The 19,345-nt window shown below is 45.4% G+C and overlaps 2 protein-coding genes across 2 annotated transcripts in view; both read left to right on the top strand.

Annotated features, from left to right (window-relative positions):
- LOC148342311 (uncharacterized) overlaps window positions 1-19,345 on the top strand; it is a 230,972-nt gene that overhangs the window by 11,884 nt on the left and 199,743 nt on the right. The window lies entirely within an intron of this gene.
- Window positions 661-14,558, top strand: LOC148342317 (uncharacterized). The gene is made up of 3 exons (XM_088285982.1): window positions 661-671; window positions 12,781-12,881; window positions 12,967-14,558. Exons 1-3 carry the CDS (start codon window positions 661-663, stop codon window positions 14,256-14,258), a joined length of 1,404 nt encoding a protein of 467 aa, XP_088142108.1. The 3' UTR covers window positions 14,259-14,558.

Below are 19,345 nucleotides of genomic sequence, written 5' to 3'. Positions count from 1 at the left end.
TTTTCAGATGGTAGTACGTGTTGGCAAACAGCGATAACCTCTGCGCGTACATCTTCCTTCTCTGCTTCTGGTAGTCCGTGTAGCCTCAAGTTCCATCGTCGCCCGTAGCTATCCAAGTCAACAACACGCGTCATGTATGTCAAGACAGCCTCCTCATTTTTGTCAAGACGTTTTTCAACGAGGGTTATTTTTCCATTCATCTCTTTTATTTCTGAGCGAACAGTGTCCACCATTTTTTCAATAGCATCACATCTTGAGTTAATCAAGTTGGCCAAAGTGCGGACAGCATCGTCGGAAGAAAGAGCACTTTCTTGAGCGAGGGTGTAGGACAAAATAGGTCTCTTGGCAAGCGGAGGCTTACTTGGAGTAACAGGCAGCAGCGGAAAGTCATCATTCGTCAAATGTACAGCGTCGTCCATCACGTTGCTAAAGATGTGGTCGCTAGCATTAGCAGAGGCTTGTTCTCCACATTCCCCGCTTTTTTCACTTCTTCTCCCCGACTTTGGCATTTTCAGCGGTTCAATAATTCAAATCGGGTTCAATTGACGTCGGACTGGCTCTATTGTATACCTTAGTTTTACCCGGGAATGTCTTATAAATCCGTTTTATGCTGAGAGCTCGACATTCACCGTCTCTTCAAGCCGCCATCTTAGGAGCCCCATGTGGTCGAGGTCCTTCGGAAGCTGCGCGCTTGCTAATGACGTCATGCTTTAAGCACGTATTTTTCAAATATATTTCTTTGCCTCTGTGTTTGTTTTTACACCTGGCTGTTCTCTTTTAATATATATTCTATGTAATATTTTAATTCGGTTGATTAAAAAAATGTAACAAAATAATTAAAATAACGCCACAAAAGCGAGTCAGCTCCGACGTCACTTCCGCCTATGCCCGGAGAAGCCGCTGCTGGAACAGCAGTGGGACGTTCAAGTTTCTCCTACCGAACTTGCAACAATGCTGTGGTTCACTCGGGCTGCAAGATTGTATGAATATAATGTCTGCATATTCTAGCAGTGCTTCTCAATTATTTCACGCCCGCCCCTACCAAGAAGAAAAAGATTCGCGCCCCCCCACCACCAATTTGTTTTCTGTCTTTGTATATTGAGATTAGATTGTCAATAAAATATCCCTTCACGAACCTACATTGATAAGAAATATAGTTTCGAGAACTATTATCGTGAGGATCTCGAAGCTCAGTACTCTGTTGTGCAAATATTGATGAGATGACAAATATTTGTCATGTCATGTCATTATCCTCACCGCTTATCCTGAACAGGGTCGCGGGAGAGTGCTGGAGCCAATCCCAGCTGACTTCGGGGCGAAAGGCACACGACACCCTGAACTGGTCGCCAGCCAGTCACAGGGCAGACATAGACACCGTCACTGAGTGGGAACTGAACCCACGTTGCCTGCACACAACTCAGGGGAGTGTACCACTACACCATCAGTGACATGATAAATATTTACTAATACGTTTTTTGCCAAAAACGTTATTAACATTAACAAACACAGTTATTAATACGTACATAATATAGAAAAGACAAAGAGAATAACATAAAGCAACAGCTTTAGTATTGTTGGAGTTGAGTCACCGTGGAAATGAGAAGTATTTAGTAAATCAACTTTTAAAAGCCAAACTTACGCCAATGCGTGTTCGGTTTTTGTACTCAAGAAGAAAAGGGTCAAATAAAGACTCAACAACTGATTAGAGTTCCGATATTTAGTTTCTTCCATTTCTGAAGTTCAGGAAATAGTACAAAGACAGATATCTGGGCGGCTTTTTCTTAATCTGACGAGAAACTGCACTCGGGCGAGCACAGTCAAAAAATGTGCACCATCTTTCAGCCCAGCTTCAGTTTTTATAGGAGTTTTTTATGTCAAGAGTAATGTAGGTTGAATCGGTCGTCCTCGCTCCCTCCCACGGCACGGGTCCACGTCCAAGGGAAGGTCCTCCCCATGTTAGTCATCGTCTGGATAGTTGATTCCTGTCTGGTCCCCAAGACTGGCACGCCAAGGCTGGCCTTCTCCGGCGGGCAGTCTCTCCGTCTCTCCAGCTGGCATTGCTCTGGAATCTTGTCGGTGTGCATGTGTGCGTGTGTATGGGCACATGTATATGCAGGTATACATGTATGTGCAGGTGTAAGGGTGTGTCTGTGTTTATGCATGCGTATGTGCTCTGATCTCCAATTGTTCCGTCTTTCAGAATGTGTTTTTTTATAGCGTCTGCGTGAGTCCTCCAGTGCCCAATTTGGTATGTTTGCATCTCTACAGCCAATGTGGAGAATGTGCTTTGTCGTATTAGACCATGAAGTGCTCTGAATGCAGCTCATGGAAATGCTATGTGTGCAAATTTGTTCTCACTACCCACAATTTCAATAAATTTCACACATTTAAACTAAGTACTATAAATTTAGCAGATGAGAAAAATATAATAAATCAGAAAACAGGACTACAATCCCAGTTATTCTTGTGACCCGTGCTTCTACTTTCATCTGATAAATGCTTTTTGTTTCATCAATGTTTAACATATTCCGTAAATATGAACCTGCTAAATTAAATAATTGACCTTCTGTCCCGTAAGTGTTTAAAATAATGCCAGCAATCATAATACAATCCTTCATTTATTGCAGTCGTCTTATCATTGCAGTTGTCAGGGTCGCCGGTCGGCGAGGAGGAGGTGGACCCAGAATGCGAGGAAGCTGGAGAAGGTGTAACTTAAGCAATTTATTAGGGGACCAAAATAATGACAGACAACGGGGCAGGGTGCAAAATAAGAAAGGCGAACTTAACGTGGCAAACTGGATCACAAGAGTGAGGAGCAAGGACAGGGACAAATGCTAGGGGGCGAGAGCGGGGGCGAGAGCGGGGGCGAGAGCGGGGGTGAGAGCGGGGGCGAGGACAAGAGCATGAACGAGATCAGAGAGCGGTCGTTACAGTCTGTAACGGAGCAATGCACTGAAAATGAGTTGTCGGAGTGAGGTGTTCATATAGTCCAGTAATTAGGGGAGCAGATGGGCATCAGGTGTGTGAGGGTAACGGGGAACAGGTGCGTGGCTGGTGGGGAACGAGTGCTGGAGGGAACGCCCCACTCAGCTGACTAAATAAACAGAATGAGCACATGGCAGGAAGGTGAAGAAAATAATAACAAAAACACTGACATGACCGACACGGGTTATGACAGCAGTATTTTTTATCATTGCAGCATTTTATTAATTTTCTCTCTCTGAGTGTTTCCTTACACTTGTAAATGTTGTGGGATGTAAGTGTGTATATACACATGGGGATTTGTGTGTTTACGTATATACTGTGTATATTCGCATAGGTTTGCTTTTTCTGAATGTCTGCTGCTAATGTTATACATTAACGGCCACATTGCTCCAATGCGTGTTCGTTTTTTGTACTCAAGAAGAATAGGGTCAAATAAAGACTCAACAACAACTGATTACAGTTGCGATATTTTAGTTTCTTCGATTTCTGGAGTTCAGGAAATAGTACAAAGACAGATATCTGGGCGTTTTTTTCTCAATCTGACGAGAAACTGTACTCGGACGAGCACAATCGAAAAATGGCGCGCTGATCTCAGCCCAGCCTCACATTTTCTAGGAGGTTTTCTATGTCAAGGGTCATGTAGGTTGAATCGGTCGTCCTTGCTCCTTCCCCCGGCCCGGCCCACATTCCACGTCCAAGGCTGACCTTCTCAGGCAGGCGGCAGTCTCTCCGTCTCTCCTGCTCACATTCCCCTGTAATCTTGTCAGTGTACAGATTGTGTGGTGTATGTTTTCACAGATCAAATTGTGTGTTTTTGGTGTTCTTGATCGTGTCCCTGTGACGTCCTCCCCGGCCCAACTTGATATGTTTGTATCTTCTATGGCCTATGTGGAGAATGTGTTTTATTGTATTTGTCCATGAAGTGCGATCTGGTTTGTCATCAGTTTGACCTGAGCAGACTGAATCTGTTTGTTCTGAATGAGAGTGTGGGTCATGAAAATACTCTGTGTGCAATTTTGAGGTCTTACATTTAAACTAAGTCATATCAATTTAGCATATGAATGCATCAGTGAACACCATGACTACAATCCCAGTCAATCTTATCGATGCACTGTACTTCTACTTTCATTTGATAAATGCTTTTTGCTTAATCAATGTTGAACATATTCAGTAAATATGAACCTGCTCAATTAAATAATTGACCTTCTGTCCCGTAAGTGTTTAAAATAATGCCAGCAATCATAATACAATCCTTCAATATTCATGTCAGGTGTGGCCATTCCCTATAACAGGGGTCTCAAACTCGCGGGCCATTTGCGGCCCGCGCGATGATAGTTTGCGGCCCCCACCTTATTATGAAAGTTTAATGTTCGTGCGGCCCGCGAATTTGATATGACTGGCACTTTACAGTGTTTTGTGCGGAGCTGAACGAACCTACCACATCTTCAGCTTTAAAACGAGGGTAGGATTGTAATTTTTTTTTCCATGTTTTAGTAGGGGTTTGATTGATGAATGTTCGGATTTTGTGGCGTCTGAAAATTACTTCCGGTTTTTATTTAGTGAGCAGGCTGGTTGAAAACTTTATCGAAATATAAACTGAGTTTTTATTATTTACTTTTGTTCGTGGCTCAGCTATGCGAAAGGAAGCGCTGCCAGGTCTCTAGCAGCAAGATGTAGGCATGAGAAGCCATGTTCAGAAGATCAGTTCATGTTCAATGTTCCACTCATGTTCATGACAATTCATGTTCAGAAGAAGATTAAAGAACTGTGAAGACAGACATTTGACTCATTATTATTATTTATTACGGATTAATTTTCTTATTAATTTCTTATTTATTTTCTTATTAATTGCTTATTTATTTTTAAATCCTATTTTGTGTTAAAAAATAAAAATAAAGACATTTGAGAAGATTAGATTTTTTTTTTTTTTTTTCTTGCGGAAAACCTGATGCGGCCCAGCCTCACCCAGAGTCTGCCTCTAGTGGCCCCCAGGTAAATTTAGTTTGAGACCCCTGCCCAATAAGAAGGGAACGTCGGAGAGAAGGGTACACCTTTCCCTTTTTTCTTTTTGGGGAGACTTCTTTTGACATCAGCATGTGACGAGAATAAAATCTCTTTCTAACCAAAATGGCTGTGTCAGAGAATTTTTTTCCATCACCAATTCTGCCATGCTGGGCGACCTGTCCGGAGGGAAGCTGAGCCAGACCCACACATCAACAACAAAATATACCTCATTTTTGGCATTTTGCTCCATTGAGGGTCTCAGGGTGCTGGGGCGCAGGCGTTCAACAGCCGACCGGCTGAACTTTAGGTGAGATGCTTTTACTCACAATGGGTGTTGTGCGCCTGTGTCCAAGCGGTCGGGGCTTTTGGGGTCGTTTAAGAGAGCTTGTGCGTGTGGGTCTGCTGGCTGATTGGTCATGGAAAATGTCCCTGTGTTAGTTTCAATTATTGTTTAAACAAGAGGCCTCTATAAATGATTAAAAAAATGATGATGGGAACTCAGTAAATGGGGACGAGTGTGGGAGAAATGTGCAGAAGATAAAGAAAAGAAAGGTCTTGTGGTTAAAGAGATGAGAAATAAGAAGTGTACAATTATAGCTATAGACAACATAGTCGTGAATAAGCTCAGTTTGAGCACAAACCCTGGCCATGGTGTAAATTTTAGCAGGAAAATTATGAGCTGGAAATAGAAATAATGAAGAGAAGCGCGCTTCCACGTATCGTATTGGGCACTTTGTGGCATGGAACACAGTAAGGATCGAGGCGTACCGTTGTGTGGAGGTCCCGACGGTTTCGCTGCTACGTAGCAAGAGATACGCTGTTCAGATACGTACCCTGTGATTACTCGTGTTCTGGTCAAGGCCACGCAAAATCAAAAACCTGGCTGCGGTCCGCCCTGTATTGGCACAGGATGTACGCAGGGGTTTGTGAAGAGATGAGATGAAAGTACGTGGAAGTTCGGCCTAATTAGGGGGGTTGCTGCTTCGTTTGTTTTTATTGTTATTTGTGTTCACACATGTGGGGCATGTGTCAAAGGGGGGAGATAGGTGCAGTATTTTGTTTTCATAATTGTTTTTTGCATGTAAGGATTTTTAATATGACATGTCAACAATGATCATGCAGAGGTGAAAGAGTTGAAGATTGGGCCCAGCAGGAAGAATGCAAGCAGAGCGCTGTGGTCTCACCTCCATCTACTGTGGGACCAGGAAGTCAGGCAGCCCCCACGCAGGAGATAAGGGGTGATAGTTATAAACCAGTGCCAGTCCCTCCTTTGTAGAAAGAATTGCCCCTTCTAAAACCCAAATGTTATTGCATTAATATTCCGTTTTATCAGTTCAACTAACGCGTGTGCGTCTTAGTGTGCATTGAAAGATCCAGCATAAAAAATTTTAAAAATTTTGGATAATAACTAAAGCAAAATTAGAATGAGAAAGATAATTGGCTACATAATCATTGGGGTGAAATTATTCTTCACTGCAAGAAGCGGTGATTTAAATAGAGAAATCTAAGATCATAAAAGGATGAATGCATGTTCTGTGGAATGTGATTTGTCAACATGGAAAAGCTCTGACTGATGAAAACGTTAACATATGGTTAAGGAACAGGTCTGTTTGACGGCAAAAGTCTGACTATGGTAAACAATTGATAATTAGACCTCAATGAAGTGATTGTGCAGTTGAAAAAGTTCATATCTTGACTGTGAAAAGCTAAAGTGAGAAACTAGGATTAACTATTTGGCAAACACGAGAACGTATTCAGTCTCGAGGAAGATTGAATGCAGTAAAATTGCAATAAGAAGAACAACAAACCAGCCCAGAGTGTTACAATGTCCTGGAAACAAAAGTTTGGGATTGCCCCTGAGGGTGAAATTCCTCTCTGAACCCCTTCTTTTTGCCCCCGGCAGCAACTCATGAAACAGGGATACTGATAAGAGATACAATTTTGTTGAAACAGAACATGCAAGGTTAAAGGTCATGTAAAACAAAAAAAAAAACATACTTCAGTTTGGCGACGGATGTACTACAGTAATTCAATTAATGGAACGACATTTTCAGATGGAAATGACAGGAATGTCATGAATTATCATGTTATGAGGGGACTTTTGATATACAGTAAATTGATGTAAATTAAATTGGAAATTTTTAGTCTGCGCATAATCCACTTCAAATTATACTGACTCATTGGTTGAGGAAAACGGGGTTATATTAGTTCAGTGGTTCTCGATTATTTCCTGTCACGCCCCCCCTACCAAGAAGAAAATAAATTTGCGCCCCCCCACTACAGTTTTTTTTACATTTCGTACTCATGTACATGTTCTTTGTATATTAATGTTAGATTGTCAATAAAATATCCCAAACAGTTATTAATACGTACCTAATATAGAAAAGACAAAAAGAGCCATGGGGATTTGAAACAAAAATTCTATATAAATAACATAAAGCAATTTGTTGACTATACATTTTTTTTTATGTTCACAATCTGTTTGACGTCGAACCGCTTCGTTGTGATGACGTCAGCCATTTCCGTGTTCCAGCCTGAGAGCGTCTGCTAAAGTGCTCACGTAGCCATCGTCTTATTTTTTTGGATACGTAATGGTTGCAATCCAACATTTCTGTTCATAGCTGCTGGCTCTCCGCCCGAACGCGGTTTGAGTCAGACTTCTTTTCAAAGTTGAGCGTCCATCGAAGCAATTCATTTTAGCGATTAGCGCGCTTCGCGCCTCCTTGCTCGCTCTGCTGCGCCGCAAGATAGCTTGGCATTTAAAGAGCGGCGAAAGAAATCACTTCCGGGTCAACGAGCGACGGGGCGACGCTTTTTGTTTTTGTTAATCAGTACTGCGTGACAGGGCGACACGTTTTTTTTTTTTAAAACCAGTACTGCGTGAACTCGGGGTAAAAACAGCTTAGACGAGCTCAAACTCGCGTTGTCTGAGATCGCCTTTTTCGGTCCCAAAACCATGCAAAAAATTATGTTCCCCAGGGTCCCACGCGCCCCCCCCAGCATCGCACCGCGCGCCGAATCACTGGTGTAGCACAACACGAGGCTGCTTGCAAATTTTGCCCAGCAGTTGAAGATGTTGCTCGTTCTCTTCTTTTATTCTACAAAGTTCCTCTTTGTACTTGGGTGTCGTTCGAGCACACATTTTCAAACGCCAATCCCAACAAATCCGCACTTGACCTCTGCTTGGCGATAACTCGTGTGCTTCTATTTGTTCGACGAGACGAATGAAAGATGGCGTCGTTTTTTTTTTAAAGTAGCGTGGAATGGATTTCCTTTGTGAAAACTGCAGTCTGTTCTGCACTAAAGCGGAAGAACAGGACACACCCCGCTGTGATATGATTGGCTGCTGGCTATGTGGCGCACTGTCATCAACCCACGCGCCCCCCTCAGCATCACACCGCGCCCCATTATTTGAGAATCACTGTATTAGTTGGTTAAAAAAGAGGAGCTAAATTATAGTTGACGTGTTCATGGGGATTGAATATGAATCATAAACAGAAGACAAAACAAATTGGCATTTGTAAAATATGATGAGGGATTAAGTTGGTGAGCTCTTATGGGAGACGGGGCGAGACGCGAATGGATTGAAGCTTCCGCCAGTGACACGTCCAATAGTGTCACCACCACTCAGCTGTGCCGGGTGGTCGTCCTCGAGGGCGTGCGCCTCCCAGTTACTGACATCATGCGGAACAGTCCGTCAATGAGAAACTGCTAATCAGTATGAGTAGAACCCCCGTTTTTGCATCGATGAAAGAAAATATTGGATTGGATGGAGAAAAAGAATTGTTACACTCGCGGGTTCAGGGGGCCAAGAGTGCTAATTCACCGGGAAAGGAAAAAAGAATATGGGGGGAAAAAAATTTAATAAAACGGGGCGGAAGCAGCTCATGCTGCAGCCGACGCACACAGCTCCCATTGCTTCTGCTCTTTCCGTTTCCGCTGCTCCTTGGCCAGATTCTGGTGACGCAGTGCCACAGCAGGATTGTTGTCCGCACCGGCCAGTCAACAAGGTCACGTAACAGAAGTAGGGGTGGTTATAGACATGGGTTGTGAGTGGGACGTGCTCTTGCTGTGGGGTCACTGGGTGATGAGCGGTCCAAACCGAGCCACTTCCTGAAATGTGCCATCCTGTGGTCCAGCACCATGCCAGTCACAAAGAGCTCCACTAGCACCGGGGCGCCATCGCTACCCCCTCCTCCGACAACGCTTCTATGGCTTCCAAACGCACAGTTGACGCCTCAACCCGATTGGGACCACATTCCACGATAGGGGTGCCCGCGGAGCCTCAGCATTCAAGGACCGGCAATTCTTGGCATTCCGGTGACGATTGATGGACAACAGTTTTTGATGGTGGAACAAGATATTCCACGCTTTGCAAGTTCCTTCTGCATATCCCAGTGAACAACAACACTGTTACGCTTGTAGGCCTCTTGAGATTGGCGAGTCACTGCCATGCACCGAAACCGCACCTGTGAAACAAACACTGGAATTCGAGTGGGACTGAATTTCAAGAAGGGACTGAATTTGACTGTGCACGTCCGCCGGGGGAAGCATATGTTGTCCTCCGTTCCAGTAGACTGGGCAGCTCTGAGACCAGGGTCTCCATCCTCCCGCGGGTGGTACGTCCTGTTCCTGCTCTGGTCTGCGCGGTGTAGCCGCCTCCACCCTTTCAAACCACCAATTGGTCCTTTGCATTGAACACTGAGTTCTGATGATTTGGTTTTTCAGGATGCATTCACCCAATTTCGAGTGTCAGAAGTGCGTCTTGCATTAGGATTATGTATTTGTGATGTCTACCGGTGCTGCCTCGCATGTGTGCCTTGCCCCAGAGCAGAGGAAACGGTATGAATTGTCTATGTTCGCTGAGCCACAAATCACATTAACTATGGGTGCGCATCATCATACTAAAGATTTCGGCCCATTGGTGAAGACTTTTGGCAGAGTTAATTTAAGATGTAGAATACTCCATGTCACTAGCAGGGTGTGGTGTTTCAGCACCCATTCCGAATTCTTCTCTTATGGAACATTTTCCGAATTTCTCGACAGTATGGTAGACAGTGAATGGGTCACTCTGAAGCGAAAGCTCTGTTTGCGTCTCTGCCAGAGGGCTTGTGGACCCGGGGTCTGACTGATGTTGTGCTCTGCTCCACTGCTTCTCCAATTTGTTTTTGCTTTATCTGCGAAAGTTTTTATTTTATTGTGAAAGAAATTAAGTTTGTCATGTCATCATGTTTCAAAACTATGCTTACGGGTTAATAGAAGGTCACAAAAACATGGACCTCTTAAACAGGAAAACGTGAGTTCAGTGGTAACAGAGTTGTGTCCATGCTGGCAGTTTAGCAGGAAGCCACAAAAACAGATGCACGTCTTGAACAGTGTTTGACAGGAAACCGTTTCGCTCGCATTGAACAGAAGTGTGACCCAAACATGTCTTGTAAGCTGAAACCGTTCGAACAACAGGAAGCGTGTGGACGGGTGGTATAAAGTCAAAGTGTTCATGTTTTTCCATTCTTTATGAGTTTGCATATTCAAATTGCTTTCCTGTGCTTCAATGAAACGCAGCACAGGAGCGGGAACGCTTTTCTCTTTGGCGGACTGCTCCTCGCAAGTGACAAAGACAATCTTGGCTGGGTGATTCATTTATGAAGGCTTGTCTCGTTTTTGACAATAACTTCTCTGACATATCTAGTTCAAGCAATTCCTTATGGAATGATTCGACCTGACTCTCAAAACTGTGCACACTGCGGCAAAAAGATCAAAGGCGGTTGATTAATTTTAGTGGATAAAGCACAAAGGATTACGTTTTTTTTAATAAATCAAGTACGTATTGGTCTTATTTATTTATGAAACTTTTACTGGCTCTGTCAATGAAACTCCGGTGGCTCTGCATTGTTTTGTGCACATGTGCATCGTTTCACCTCATCCAAACATTTAAAATACATTTAATTCATCCATCCAAGGTTGCACGGATCTCATCAGTGAACAAGCGCATGCTCTAAGGAATGCATCTGCATCTTTGGCTTGCTATGGGCTTAAAAAGGGAAAACGTCACATCCCCCTTTTCTACCAACAAGCCCAGGAACATTTAGTTCCTGGTAATAAAGTTCGTGTGGCCCAGGTGGTTTGCATCTCCCTCACAACTCATAGTTCCTGGTAATTTTTGCAAATGACAATGATGACGGAACAATGGGAGGTTTTGTGTTACTTTGTTACTCATTACTGACACCCTATGGCTGTTATACATCATTGCAGGTACAAAATAATTCAATGAACTCGAATAATATTATGGTGTTTCTTAGTCTAATTTTAATACATATTGGATAACTTTAAAATATACAGTCATTATTCAAATATGTCAACATGAAAGTCAGAGTGAAAGTGTTGTTGCTTAATACTTATGTGTAAGAACTTTTACTCTTCAAACGTAATTTTGTTTTAAAATTTATTTCAAAACAGAAATTTTATAAAAATAAAAAGGGTAATGTCATAACTTACTCGCAGGATAAATGTCATTTTGGGTAAAAAAAAAAAACCAAACGTAAATCATACAATAAATCACGACTCTGATTCCAGGGCCCCTTTAATTCTTTTAGGGATCCAGATTATAATGGAAGCAAAAAGTACCCACGATGAAACTATCTATCAATGCAAAATGAAATACTTGAAAACATATTTCGCTTGAAGGATTCCTATTCTATCAATGACATAATGTTGTGTTGGAATTTATCTTTAAATCAATTTTAGAATTTAATTTTAAACCAATGTAAACTCAAATTAATAATCTGACTCCAATTTGTGACTTTACCCAACTCTCACTCATCCAACAATATGCGCGCTCGTTCTGCAATAGAAAGGTATCAGGAAGCCGGCATTTTCACACACGAGTGGATTTATTCCTAACACACAAGTCTACACTTTGGGCTTGGGTCCCTCTCAATACAGCTCTCTCTGTCTTCGCTGTTCAGCATTAATTTATAGACACAATATGCAAATGACACAGAGACTAAGGCATCCTGGCATGATTCTATTGGCTATGTGTACGCTGCAGTTAACTTTTGCTTGCTTTTCTTGGTCTTTCTTCAAGTGGTGGCTCCTCCTGCTTGTAGTTGAAGGGTCCAGTTTCTTGTCGACCCCTTCCCCCTCGAGGTATCTGTCTCCGCCAGGCACCAACCTAAAACCTCCCAAACCTTCACATTCTTTCACTTTCTTTGTCCAGCTTCACCAGCCACACACACAGCATTCCACAGAATAACAGTGACACAAGATGCAGGACATTGAATAAAACTAGCCAGGTTTAAACTCTTCCACTCCTTTAGTTGCGATGGCCCCCATTAATAAGTTAGGGTCCCACAACAGGTGTTCCATCAGACGCACACAATAGCCTGTGTGTGCTAACTTCAGCTCGCTTCCAGAAACGTCTGTGACTATGTCAGGAATTAAATCGGGCATCAGCCGCAACGTGCTTCCCTTTTCAATACTCGTTTATCACTGTTGTGCTGCTAAAAGGAGGTTTACATCGTAGGATGTCTGTGACCATGTCAGGAATGAAATCGGGCATCAAAAGGGAGGTTTATTTTATCGATGACATTATGTTGCGATGGCCCCCAGTGGTCTGCATCAATATGTTCGGGTCCCACAACAGGTGTTCCATCAGACGCACACAATAGCCTGTGTGTGCTAACTTCAGCTTGCTTCCAGAAACGTCTGTGACTTTGTCCAGAATGAAATCGGGCATCAGCCGCAACGTGCTTCCTTTTTAAATACTCGTTTATCACTGTTGTGCTGCGATAGGGAGGTTTACATCGGAGGATGTAATTTTGTGAAATGCCCCCATGGTCCGGTCCAAGTTGGGGTCGCACGCATTGCTCCGTATGAGGAAGGCACAAGTCAAGGTAGCACGGGAGAAACAATATAAGACAAAGTCGCCGCCTGAGCTTTGACTTGACCAAACCAAATTTGTCTTTTTGTGTCCTGCAGACGTCAGACAAAATGATCTCTGTTCTGTGAAAGAGGAGCCAGATTTGACTAACATCAAAAAGGAGGAGGAGGAGATCAACAAGTCACCAGTGAACGTTGTCCCTATAAAGACTGAAGATGAAAACAAGGACAACAGAGGGGCGGAGCCTACAAGCAGCAGCTCAAGTCATCACGGGACAAAAGAAGGTGATGAAGACCACTGGGGACCATCACAAGTACATAATGAGGACACATTATCAGACACTCATGACGATGATGATGATGATGGGCAAGCCAAAGGTGAAAGGGCATGTCACACTGACTCATTATCTTCAAAGTTGTCTTTAAAAGGGCACAGAAAAACACACAGTGGTGAAAAACCTTTTTCCTGCTCAGTTTGTGGCAAAAGCTTCTCTCGAAAGTCTTATTTAGTAAGGCACACAAGAACACACAGTGGAGTAAAACCTTTTTCCTGCTCGGTTTGTGGCAAAAGCTTCTCTCAAAAGTCTCATTTAGTAAGGCACACGAGAACGCACAGTGGAGAAAAACCTTTTTCTTGCTCAGTTTGTGGCATAAGCTTCTCTCGAAATTCAAGTTTAACATACCACAAAAGAATACACACTGGAGAAAAGCCATTTTCCTGCTTGGTTTGTGGTAAAACCTTTTCTCTAAAATCAAGTTTAAAATACCACACAAGAACACACACTGGAGAAAAACCTTTTTCTTGCTCAGTTTGTGGCATAAGCTTCTCTCGAAATTCAAGTTTAACATACCACAAAAGAATACACACTGGAGAAAAGCCATTTTCCTGCTTGGTTTGTGGTAAAACCTTTTCTCTAAAATCAAGTTTAAAATACCACACAAGAATACACAGTGGAGAAAAACCTTTTTCCTGCTCAGTTTGTGGCAAAAGCTTCTCTCAAAAGTCTCATTTAATAATTCACACAAGAACACACACTGGAGAAAAACCATTTTCCTGCTTGGTTTGTGGTAAAAGCTTCTCTCAAAAGTTTGATATAACAATCCACACAAGAACGCACAGTGGTGAAAAACCTTTTTCCTGCTCAGTTTGTGGCAAGAGTTTCTCTCGAAATTCTCATTTAACAAGGCACACAAGAACACACACTGGAGAAAAACCTTTTTCCTGCTCAGTTTGTGGCAAGAGTTTCTCTCGAAGGTCTCATTTACGACGCCACACAAGAACACACAGTGGAGACAAGACATTCAGTTGCAGCGTTTGTGCTAAAAAATTCTCCGCTAAACAGCATGCGGAGAGTCACAATTGTGCTGGTGAGAAAAGCAGCGATCCTTGAAGCTTAAAAAAAAGAAAACAAAAAACTGAAGGAACTGACTCTTTGTGTAAATTTTGATTTTGAATAAAACATGAAACGTTGAATTTTGCAAAGCTCTTTTATTGACACCAAGCCAATGTGATCATTGCCAGAAGAACCATTGTGTCTGAGTGATGATGATTTTTTTTGGTGTGTTTACATCAAACATGTAAAGGAAATTAATTGCCTTTGCCTGGAACATTTGTTAACGTTATGCTTTTCAGTTGTCTTTTTAATCGTACCTAATGGAAAAGGTGTGAGAAGAAACAGTGCTTATGCAATCGGTGCCTTTCACTATCATCAATAAAATCACTTGTTCCACTTGCTCAACTGGCCTTCATTACGCTGTGTGAAAAGGTTAAAAACTGATGTAGAAGTTGAACTATAAAAAGAACCAGAAAGAGAAACGCAAATCGGCTCAGTTTCTCTCAAAGGTTTTGGTATGTCAGGAGTTGGCAACTTGATGGTGACTGGAGTCAGCGCTGGTTTTCTCGCTGTGTTAGGCTGGCTCGTATATGTATGGTCCATTGAACAAAACTCAAACTCTTCAAATATCCCCTCACATACATTTAATATTACACTTTCTGAATACATTTCTGACTGGCTAAATACACTTTCTAGGTTGAGCTCTATCAAGCGTTTGGGGTTTGTTGCAAAGCAGAATCTCACTTCGGAAAAAAAATATCATTTTGTCAATTATACCTGTTAGAATAATATTAAGAGGTATACATTTGTCGTGACACAGCTTTATTTTAATACGTAGTGCATATAAGCATATAACATGTTGCAATCTAGTGAAGTAGATTATGCTTGAGTGTTTGCAGTTTGAGTGGAAATGCAGGAGAAAAGCTGATGCAAGCAGCATCGTGCTGAATCCTGATAAGAGATGTTTGCTGAAGTCTGCTGCTACTACGACGACACCTATGCTAAAAAAGAATGTCGAGAATAATAAAGAAATTCTTATGAAGTGGCTACAGAGAAATAACATAAGAACAATTATTAACAAATGTAATCAAGAGAAGTTGATATCACACGGCACAACATTAACTACACGGTATAGGTTTTGTTGCTAATTTTGGTTCACACATTAACTCACAACTCTGGGAACAGCCACCTGCACCCAGGTTAAGTCGACTCCAAATCAACATGAAAGAAGTGCGGACGTGAGCAGGATCAACAACAGCTGCGACCAGAATAAACATACCCTTGATCTGTTGTGTAAACCTGTATTGTGATATAACTCGTGATTTTCAATAAAAGGCCCAGGGAGGTGCAGTAAGCTTCAGAGATTCGACAGGATCACTGGGGTATCATCTCTCCTGGCTGCCAGACTCTTGCCACTTGGTGTCCGTGTCTATTTTGTCTCTGAATTTCCTACTTGTCATGGTAAGCATCACTTCACCACATTTGATGTGATTCTCCCGCGACATTTCAAAGTTCGGGCTGGATGGTGACTGGATTGAGCGGAGGGAACAGTGATGGCTGGAGAAAGACTGTGCACAGCAACTCGTATTAAAACCCTCATCTCGAGGTCAGCCTCTCTAGAACATCCCGACGCGCGGCTCGGTCACCGTCCGACTGAACCAGCAGGGACAACACGGAACACCAGGGGTAAGATAAACTTTAAAAATAAATTGATTGATGAACCTGACAAAAATGTTTCTTCATGTGCATACGGTTCAAATCGTACGTTTTTCCAATGTTTAGAAGAAGATAACAATGATTTGCATCGCAAATGGTGACATCTGTCGGTGAGTTGGTGACAGTGCTCTACAAAGCCAGCAGCCAATCATATCACAGCGGGGTGTGGCCTGCTCTTCCGCTTTAGTGCCGAACAGACTGCGGTTTTCTCGAAGGAAATCCTTTCAGTGCGACTTTGAAAAACGATGCCATCTTTCTTTCATCTCGTCGAACAAAGAGAAGCACACGAGTTATCGCCAAGCACAGATCAAGTGCGGATTTGTTGAGATTGGCGTTTGAAAATGAGTGCAGGAATGACACCCAAGTACAAAGTGGAACTTTTGTCAGGACCGCTTCCCAGCCGAGGCTGGAAAGCGGTGGAAGGTGGATCCTTAATCGCAGACTCAGGAGGAATTGATTGACAGGATGTTTATTGGAAGCCGTCAAGCAATACACAATAATCACTATGATGCAGTATCTATAAATTTAGTAACCGCAAGGGTTCTATGAGTACAGCCGCCGGAGAGGCGAAACACAAAACGCTGGGAGACCGAGTCACTCCAGGAAAAAATAAGGAATCAACAGAAAACGCTTGCAACGCAAGAAACCGAAAAACAATGCTTACCACGAAAGGGTGAAGACAAAATCCAATTGAGACGATAAACTTAAAGCGAGCCGAAGAGTAGCTGGTGAAATTCAAAACATGAAAACGCAAACAACAGAACGAGAGCAAATCGCGAGCAGAACAATCTGTGAACGAGAGCATGAGCAATAGCATGAGCAACGTGGGACAATAATCCGACGCGGGTATGTCCGCGTCGGCTGCTTAAGTAGTACAATGATTAGTGTCTAAATGACATTCAGCTGTGGCGATCGGGAGCGCGTCTCGCTCGTGGCCGCTTCCCGGAGCGGAGCCGCCGGGCCACGCCCACTTGCTGGAGACGCCGCAGACGGATCGTGACAGTACCCCCCCCTCAAAGGACGCCCCTTGGCGGACCACCTGGCTTTGACGGGTTGGCGTTGTGGTAGTCGCGGAGCAGGTCTGGACACATGATCCAGGAGCGGGGGATCCATTGCCGCTCCTCTGGACCGTAGCCTTCCCAGTCAACCAGGTACTGGAACCCTCTGCCCCTGCGCCTGGAGTCCAAAATCTCTCGGACGGTGTAGACCGGGTCGCCGTCGACGATCCTAGGAGGTGGCGGCGGGGCGGAGGGCGGCACGAGCGGGCAGGTAGGTGCAGGCTTGAGGAGCGAGACGTGGAACACCGGGTGAATCCTCATGGTGGGGGGCAGCTTTAACCGGACGGAGACCGGGTTGATCAACTTGTCGATCGGGAAGGGACCCACGAATCGCGGCCCCAGTTTGCGGGATGCTCCTGCCAAATTTAAGTCACGGGCGGACAGCCACACTTGGTCACCGACCTTGTAAGCCGGGGCCGCGCGCCGGCGGCGATCAGCGATCTTCTGGTTGCGCTCGGCTGTTCGGGTCAGCGCCGCCCGCGCCTCCCTCCAGACCCGGTGGGCCCGCTTGAGGTGATGCTGAACCGAGGGGACTTCCTCGGCGCTGGCCTGCGTCGGGAACAGGGGGGGTTGATAGCCGTACGCGGTCATAAACGGTGACCTACCGGTTGCGGACGACACCAAGGTGTTGTGGGCGTACTCGATCCACGGGAGGTGGTCGACCCAGGATGCCGGCTGGTCGCAGCACACGCACCGGAGGGCTGACTCCAGGTCCTGGTTGGCCCGCTCTGACTGCCCGTTGGTCTGGGGGTGATAGCCGGAAGACAGGCTCGGGGTGGCCCCCAGGGACCGGCAAAAGAGCTTCCAGACGCGGGAAATGAACTGTGGCCCGCGGTCGGACACCAGGTCGTCCGGAATCCCGTGTAGGCGGACCACGTGCTGAACCAGAAGGTGGGCGGTCTCCAAGGCGGACGGCAGCTTGGGCAGGGCGATGAAGTGGGCAGCCTTGGAGAATCGGTCCACCACGGTGAGAACGACCGTGTGGCCCTTGGAGGCGGGCAGTCCCGTTACGAAGTCCAGCGCGATGTTTGCCCATGGACGCGCCGGGACGGGGAGCGGCCGGAGCAGGCCCGCCGGTGGCTGGTGGGACGCTTTGCTGGCGGCACATGCGGGGCAGGCCTGGATGTACTGGGTGACATCGGTCTTGAGGGACGGCCACCAGAACCGCTGCCCGATCAGTCCTAGAGTGCGGCGAACTCCCGGATGGCAAGCCAGCTTGGAAGCGTGTCCCCACTCGATCACCTCCGACCGTGTTGCGTGGGCACGTACAGTCTTCCAGAGGGGCATCCCGCTGGAGCGCCGCCGTCCTCCTGCGCCTCCTGGATCCTCTGCTCCATTGCCCACTGCACGCCCCCCACCAATCGGTGGGCTGGCACCACGCTTGGAGGACCTTCCTCTTCCTCCCAGGGGTCGTGGATGCGGGACAACGCGTCGGGTTTGGTGTTCCGGACGCCGGGGCGGTAGGTCATGGTGTAGTTGAAGCGACTGAGGAGAAGCGCCCAGCGCGCTAGTCGGGGGTTGAGTCTCTTCATGAAGCGGATGTAGGATAAGTTCTTGTGATCGGTGAAGATGGTAAACGGTTCCTTGGTGCCCTCCAGCCAGTGCCGCCACTCCTGGAGAGCCAGAACCACGGCCAGAAGCTCCCGGTTGCCCACGTCGTAGTTCGCCTCCGCAGGCGTGAGTCGGCGAGAGAAGAAGGCGCAGGGGTGGAGTCGCTGGTCGACCGGAGACCGTTGGGAGAGGACAGCCCCCACTCCTGAATCAGAGGCGTCCACTTCTACGACAAAGGGAAGATCAGAGTCAGGGTGGTGAAGCACAGGCGGGTTAGTGAAAGCCTCTTTCAGGCTCGTAAACGCTGCTTCGGCGATACCGTCCCCTGTGAAGCGAGTCTTTGTGGACGTGAGGCGGGTGAGCGGCAGGGCCTGGCGGCTATAATCTTTAATAAATCGTCTGAAAAAGTTCGCGAAGCCCAGGAAGCGTTGGAGTTGTTTGCGGATGGCTGGCACCGGCCAGTCCACCACCGCACGAGTCTTGGCCGGGTCGGCCTTGAGCTGTCCATTTTCTACTATGAACCCCAGGAAGGGGACGGAGGCTTGGTGGAATTCGCATTTTTCGGCTTTTACAAAGAGCTTATTTTCGAGCAGCCGCTGCAGAATGGCGCGAACGTGCCGTTGGTGCTCGCCAACGGTGCGGGAAAAAATCAGGATGTCGTCCAGGTAAACGAAGCAACATGTGTTTAGCATGTCCCTCAGGACGTCGTTTATGAGCGCTTGGAATACGGCTGGGGCGTTGGACAAGCCAAAAGGCATAACTAAATATTCAAAGTGCCCTAGGGGGGTTTTGAACGCGGTCTTCCACTCGTCGCCCTCC

This window comes from Idiotropiscis lumnitzeri, chromosome 2 (assembly GCF_059441095.1).
Source record: "Idiotropiscis lumnitzeri isolate Australia: NSW breed Sydney's pygmy pipehorse chromosome 2, RoL_Ilum_1.0, whole genome shotgun sequence".
Classification (NCBI taxonomy): Eukaryota; Metazoa; Chordata; class Actinopteri; order Syngnathiformes; family Syngnathidae; genus Idiotropiscis; species Idiotropiscis lumnitzeri.
The sequence above is the reverse complement of the archived record's forward strand: the minus strand, read 5'-3'. Positions and strand labels throughout refer to the sequence as shown.

Coding starts and splice junctions, on each gene's coding strand:
- LOC148342317 (XM_088285982.1), top strand. Junction 12,882..12,966: donor TGAGGAAGGCACAAGTCAAG/GTAGCACGGGAG, acceptor TGTGTCCTGCAG/ACGTCAGACAAAATGATCTC.